At 51.6% G+C, this 6,801-nt stretch overlaps 1 protein-coding gene across 1 annotated transcript; it reads left to right on the top strand.

Annotated features, from left to right (window-relative positions):
* Positions 1-1,567: 1,567 nt before the first annotated feature.
* LOC104622844 (suppressor of cytokine signaling 1-like) lies at positions 1,568-2,313 on the top strand. Its single transcript, XM_010289742.1, has one exon. The coding sequence runs from the start codon at positions 1,630-1,632 to the stop codon at positions 2,311-2,313; it is 684 nt and encodes a 227-aa protein (XP_010288044.1). The 5' UTR covers positions 1,568-1,629.
* The last annotated feature ends 4,488 nt before the right edge of the window (positions 2,314-6,801 follow it).

A 6,801-nucleotide genomic window follows, 5' to 3' on the forward strand; every position in this document is an offset into this window, starting at 1 on the left:
GGTATTACTATTAAGTATTGAGAGAGATGTAGGCAAGGCGTTGCCAGGCAGATGCCTCCTTTCCAAAACTACTGTGCCTGTGTGAAGGAAAGACATTTGACCCTGCTGCTCCGTGTCCTCCCTGGGTGAAGAGTGGGCTCTGCATGAGCACCGAAAGGAGCATGAGGCTTTCGAATAGCTGGCAAGGGGTGTTAGATAAGGGGAACCTCACAAGGAGCTAAGCCTAACTTAAAGTTCTCTCTCCAGAGTAAGCCTTCCACAGGTCCCTGCACCTTCCCTGGTGGGCTGCCTGCCCGCTATGAGCCCCTGTGCTCCTGCAAGTCTGTGGTGGGGGGTACTGCCACAGATGGAGGAGCTCATCTCTACCCTGCTACAGGCTGTGTGTCAGCAGTCTGTTCTGCTCCGAGCATGGCTGTGCTGTCAGCAAGTGTGACTGGGTTAATGGAGTATGTCAAGGGACCAAGGGCAGGGTTTGACGGTAAGCTACTGACTTGTCGGGCCTGGGGAAGTGGTATGTAACAGCTCAGCTTCTCCCACAGAATGAACCACTGGCTTGCAGCTGTGGTTTTTGTGCTTATATATACATACACACACACGAAGAATATGTATTTTTTTGTAATATAATTGAAATTACTTGGGTGGCTGATGGCCACACTGGGTTCAGGAATCTGCATTTTGGAAAACGGACAGGCTGGTGATAACATGAGGTACAGGAGATGAGCAGGGTTGTGAAAGTAAGGTGGGCCACTTCGAAGGCAGCACATGAGCGGAGGACGGTGATGGGGAGGAGGCAGCATCACCTGCTGGTGGGGGGAGATGTCCCTCTTGCAGAAACAGAAGTTAAGGGGCTAGAAGAGCCTGAGCAGAACTGTTCCTGAGATGTCAGCAGTATCTGGTATCAGTGTAAGTGGTCTCATTTGTGGCAGTCCCAAGCCCCGAAGTTGATGGTGTAACATTTCTTGAAGGGGTCTTGATCAGAGACCTTTGTTTTCTCCTAACACTGAAAAAGGGATGTCCTGGGATGAAGGAGTGGTTCATGGGGTTTGGTGGGAAAGGCTCATTCCCATTTTTTGCTTCTTTTAAGTCCAGTTGTGTGTCCTTTTGTTGGAGGAAGAGTCAGAGAGGCATGAGGAAACCTTTCTACCTTTCACTGAATGACAAAGTAAATGATACTTTCCTGCTTTGGGAAATTTTTCCCTTCTGATTTGAGGTGTTGTGTTCCCTCCCCAGTCTCAAGGCCCCTCTGAAAAGCCCCTAAACGTCCAACAGAGGGAAATCTTGAAATACTGAGATCTGCTAGGTTCAAACCAGCCTGATGAAGTGTGTGCTGGGGAGCCCCTAGCTGTGAATCACAGAAACCCAATGGATGCAGAGCTCTGTAAGGTGCTACTTTGCACTGGTGGGGACCCAGCTGGAGCCCTTCCTGCATGTATTTCCTTGGTTGTCCCTACAGCTGTGGGTCAGGGACATACAGTAACTCCTCGGTAACCTCTTTGGTACTGTCTTCACTTGTCCAGTTAGAAGAAGGTATTGGGTTTGCCTCACTCTCCTTCTGTCCTGCAGGCTGGATGCAAAGGAGGAAGCATGGTAAAGGCAGCATCTTTCCAGGATCCATGGGCTCTTTGAGACATGATCAGAGGGAGGCCAGATGATCTGCACAACGCACATGCCACTGTTTCTCGTCCACAAAGGCAGCATCGGAGGGTTCTCCCCAGCCCTGCACCCCCCAGCTTGCCCGATCGTTTCCGGATGTTTCGCAGCTGTGAGTGGGAGGTCCTGGAGCGATCCCTCAATATCCTCCAGGCCAGCGACTTCTACTGGGGCCCCTTGTCTGTGGGGGAGGCTCATGCCAAGCTCCAGCGGGAGCCCGTCGGCACTTACCTGGTGCGGGACAGCTCGCAGGGGAACTGCTTGTTCAGCCTGAGCGTGCGGATGCCAACGGGGCCCGTCAGCCTCCGAATCTCTTTCCAGGAGGGCTATTTCCGCCTGAAGAACTGGTTTTCAGATTGCGTGGTCCGGCTGCTGGAGCTGGTGGTGGCAGGGACCCGGAACAACCCCTTGCACTTTGATGAGATGGGGGGAACCCCCCTGGTCTTCTCCGAGCCTCTGTGCCGGAGCCGCCGGGCAGTGCCCACGCTGCGAGAACTGTGCTGCCGGAGCTTGCCCGCTGGTGCTGCGATGGGGGATGGAGCAGGGCCGGGGGGTTCCTCAGGGACGTGCCTGAGGGAGGAGGTGGTCTCATCCCCGGGTGGAAGGGGAGGGGTGGAGGTGAGTGTCATCCCCAGCCCCTCTCTGTCCTGGGCTGGGAGATGATGCTGTGTGTGAGGGAGACAAAGGGAGATGCCTGTTACATGGCTGTGCTGGTGCCACGCATGCCACGCCGGTGGGGCTGGACTGGCTGCTGGAGAGGAAAGGGAGGGCAGGGGGAGCAGGGCTTGAACCCACTGGCTGTGACAGCTGTGTCCTTGTATGTACACAGCATGTGTGGCCTTCCCCAGAGATGCCTGGGGTAAAGCCAATCTGAAGAACAGAGGTTCCACCCCCCTACAAGTCCTGCTCTTTCCTCCATTTATAATTTATAAGCTTGAAAAGAAGGTGAGTTGCCTGTCCTCCCAGGTCAGCCCTGTGTTTTCCTCTATCTCAAAGTGCCTAAGCTCATTTGTGCTACAAACCTGCCCTCATGAAGTGGTATGGCTGAATTCAGTCCCACAGCAGTGCGGCTCGGGCGTTGGTGGGCACAACCCCTGTGCTGACTAGACACCCCTGGAGCCGCGGCGGAGCGAGAGCACATTTCGCTCCTTGCAGCACGAATGCGATACGTGCCACTTCAGAGGCCAACGTTTGCACTAAAGGGAAACCATTGCAGCCGTGTACGATACATGCAGCTTCACTGGCTTTTGCATTGCTTTATTTGAACAGATTTTTGAGAGTGCGGATGAGTTAAGTTATACTAAAGGCATGGTATTACTACGAAGGTAGTCCTGGTCTGGAGAGTCAGGTCTGTCCTGGGAGGGTGTGAACAGATAGGATCCAGTGCCCTTTCTTATGCTCATCTGATAGTATGCTGCTGCCATCTACAGAACGTAAAACAACATTTTGGTTTTGCCTCAAAAAAGGCAAGAATTTTTTATATAAGACTTTTAAAGATTTTAATAAACATGTTTTTATACTTATTTTTAAAAGTCAATGAATGCATGGCGATATTTTCATTTCCTTGCAGTGTTGGAAACCTAGTTAGTTTAGTGCCAAGACATGGCAATCAACCGAAACCAAACGAGTGAATTTCTTACAGTGACCAAAAGCAGGACATAAATGAATGGTCCTAGCTGTGAACAATAAACTTAATTCATCTTGTAGTGTAGTCAAGTAAAGAATTTTCTAAACATAAGATACTTCCTAAAAATGTAGGGGTGAGATTTTCAGAAGTATTTTTAGTACCTTATAATTTGTACTGAGTCTTTGAAAGAAACATGAGTAATTCAAGCAGAGCACAGCATCCGTGAACTCTGAACTGGTGAGGATAAGTACAAATGAGAGGAACAGAGTTGGCTTAAATAGGGTTATGGCTCATTTCAGGGGTGCAGGCAGGTGTGATGTCCTTGAAATAAGTGACTGAAAACAGCTATGTGAAAGGAGAAATTCAGTGTGTTCAGATGCTGTAAAATTTGATGTCTGAACCAGATCCAAACCATTTCATGACAGAAAAGAGAAGCACCATCGGTGCTTCCCTCGGCGTGCTGTCATGCATCCACAGCCAGGCGGGCAGCCTGCTGAGCTCACGCTGACTTTTCTCTTCAGACCAGTACAGGGGGGGAAAAGACGAACGTGGAGAGAGATTACTCTGAATTTGGTCTTTTGGCTTCGGGCATCTTGTCTGAGGAGCCAGTGTGTGGTCAGTGTGGGGAGAGAGATGCAGGGTGTGATTCATCACAGGAGCCTACCTTAGACACTCTGAATTATTCTATGCAGGGTTCTGTCGCTCTGCTGATGGCAAAGTGCCTGGCCTCCTGGGGGGGGGCACTGGCTTATGAACTGAGGTAGTTGAATAAGTGCCAGAGAAGTGGCCATCTTCCCTGCTGCCTGCTCCTCTCGGTCTCGGGGAGGCCAGGGGCAGCTCGGTAGCCCTGCAGCTGCTGCGGTGTTCAGCCCAGCACGAAAGCATGAGCTGGGATTGTTCACGATCACAGGGTTTGCGTGCACCGTGGCGGCTGACGTGGGTATGGTGTTGCTTGTCGCTGTAGCTGTAATCTCGTGCAGGGTCAGGGCAAAAAGCTAGGCAGGTAATTGTATCTGTCATCGTTGCTGGGTCCATTAGAGGTGGTGAATTGGAGCCCTCAGATGCCTGAGTCAGGCTGTGGTGCCCCGGCTGAGGGCTGGGGTGCCCTGTGTTACCCCAGGCAGTGTCACAAGTGGGGCTGGGGTTTGACCCACCCTGAGAGAGCCCTGTGTAGCCCCTGCTCACACACACACAGGTGCACACCCCCGGCTTCTTGCTCAGGGTTATTGGTATCTCCAGCTCCCAAAGCAGCCATGTCCAGGTACTGTAACCGTGCAAGGACCAGGGGCCTCGGCAGATGGCAAAGCTGAATCCTCCTGCAGGGTGCCTGGCAGCAAAGGCCAGCAGCATGCTGGGCTGCATTAACAGGAGCACCGCCAGCAAACAAGAGGGGTGATTACCTCCGTGTATTCGCCACTTCTTAGACCCCAGTTAGAATATTGCACCCAGTTTTGGGCTTCCTGATGCAACAAAACCACAATAAATTGGAAGTGAGATTGGGAGGTGGGGGTGACCCCAGGAAGCTCGGGGGCTGGAGCACCTGCCCTGTGAGGAGATGCTGAGGGAGCTGGGCTCATTCAGCCTGGAGAGGAGACATTCAGCTTTGGAGGGACCTAACAGCAGCCTGCCTATATTTACAAGAAGGTTATCTAGGAGCCAGGCTCACCACAGTGGTGCACAGTGGAAGAATGAGACACAGCAGATGTCCAGCCTGGCTATGAGGAGACCCTTTTCCCTGTGAGGGTAGGCCGGATGGGAGGTAGGTTGCCTGGAGAGGCTGTGTGGTCTCCACACTTGGAAGTTTTCAAGAACCAGCTGGGTCAAGGCTGGAGCAACCTGGTGTGAGCCCCAGGTTGGACTAGAGGAGACCTTTTATGGTCCCTTCCCCTGAACAGCTCTGCGGTCCTGTGTTTTCGTAGGGCAGGGAGGTGGGACTGGCCATGGAGGAGCTGGTGGGGCAGAGGGGTGGTGGTGCTGTTGCTGCAGGTGCTGTGCTTGCAAAGACCTTTGGAGAGGGACTGGGATGGTGGCAGCGCCAGCTGAGTGCTGTGGCATGTCGGTGGGTGGAAAACCACTTCCCTCCTCCTTTCCCAGTGCTACATGGGATGTTCCTAAGGCCACAGGCCCACTTTGAGTGCTGCTGCCTGGCATGGATTTGGCCTGGTCTTGAGGCACCACCCCATTGCTCACTCTCAGTGCTCTTTGGGGTGCCACTGTTCCAGCAGAGCGCAAGTCTCCTGTAGCTTCTATGCCTGCCCTGCCAGCCCCTGTGGACATCTCGGGTGGTTCCAGGCACCTTTGGTTTTGGACCGTGCCCTGGCTCTCAGGTGAAGGCCCTGCCTCGGTGGGGTCAGCTGCATGGCTGCTCTCCCTCTCTGCCTGCTGTGGGAGGGGTGGGACCAGGTCTGCTGCCCCAGGCACCCTGCCTGTCACCCGGCTCCTTTTCTTCCTTGGGAGTGTTGTCAGCAAGGTGCCTTGGCTGCTTCCCACCTTCCCTTCAGCAGCCGGGGCGGGGGGAAGGAGTGGGCTAATTTCTTCCACGTTTACAACCGAGCACAGGAATGCTTCTGTTTTATGGCCATGGTTATAGCTCACTGAGGGAAGAGCTTTCTAAGTGGATTGCTCTGACCTGGCTGTGAACTGTTCTCATTTGGCCAAAAATGAACATCTTGGGTTGTATGGCTGGGGGCTGCGGAAGAGCCTTGTTTGCTAGGATTGTGCCTTCGGAAAAGCACACCAAGGGAGGAGGAAATAGTTTGGATTTTAATAAAGTGTACTTTATTTTGCTCATTTATATTTTTTTTAATTGCACAGCAAGTGCTCATCTCTGTCTTACAAGTAAGTCGATTCCATGCAGGGCTGTAGCGAATTGATTTGAGATCTGTGGATGAAAAGCAGAGAATGACTGCCAAGCTTTGTTAATATTATGGAAGTTTACAGCACATTATGGGTGAGTATCCTCATTATTCCCAAGGAGAGGTTACTTTGAAGATCAGGGCTGGTGCAAGAAAGGAAACCAATTTGGGAAGAACAGGACTGTGAAAAGTGCATTGGCTGCAGTAGGCTTTACAGTCCTCCTTTGTTTTCTCCTTGGAAGAGAAACCTTTTTCTATCAGCTATTGACAAAAAGATGCGCAAAGTAAAACTGTGAGAGTTTTCTTCTGTGGGGTGACTGCAAATGACATCCTGCTGCTTTCATTAATGAGAGGGAGATGTTCCCTTTAATCACCCTGCCTCTGAACTCATCCTTCTGCCATGTAGGAGCAGCTCTGGTGGCCCGTATCCAAATGTTTCTTTTGGTGGCTTCTAAAGGGACTTACAAAGAAATTACAAACTTCCTTATAACCTCTTGAGTGCCATTTGGGGAATAGAAGAAAATTGTTTGCATTTTTATATATTATGTTACACATTTCTCCAGCTGACTCATTTCAGTTTGTCGAGGAAACTTACACAGCCTTGGAGATTCCCCCCCCCCGCAACTGTTGTTCCTAACAGCAGAAGTTTAAAAATTTAGTCCTTGTGAG

This window comes from Phaethon lepturus, unplaced genomic scaffold, assembly GCF_000687285.1.
Source record: "Phaethon lepturus isolate BGI_N335 unplaced genomic scaffold, ASM68728v1 scaffold44876, whole genome shotgun sequence".
Classification (NCBI taxonomy): domain Eukaryota; kingdom Metazoa; phylum Chordata; class Aves; order Phaethontiformes; family Phaethontidae; genus Phaethon; species Phaethon lepturus.

Coding starts and splice junctions, on each gene's coding strand:
- LOC104622844 (XM_010289742.1), top strand. CDS start 1,630: ATGATCAGAGGGAGGCCAGATGATCTGCACAACGCACATGCCACTGTT.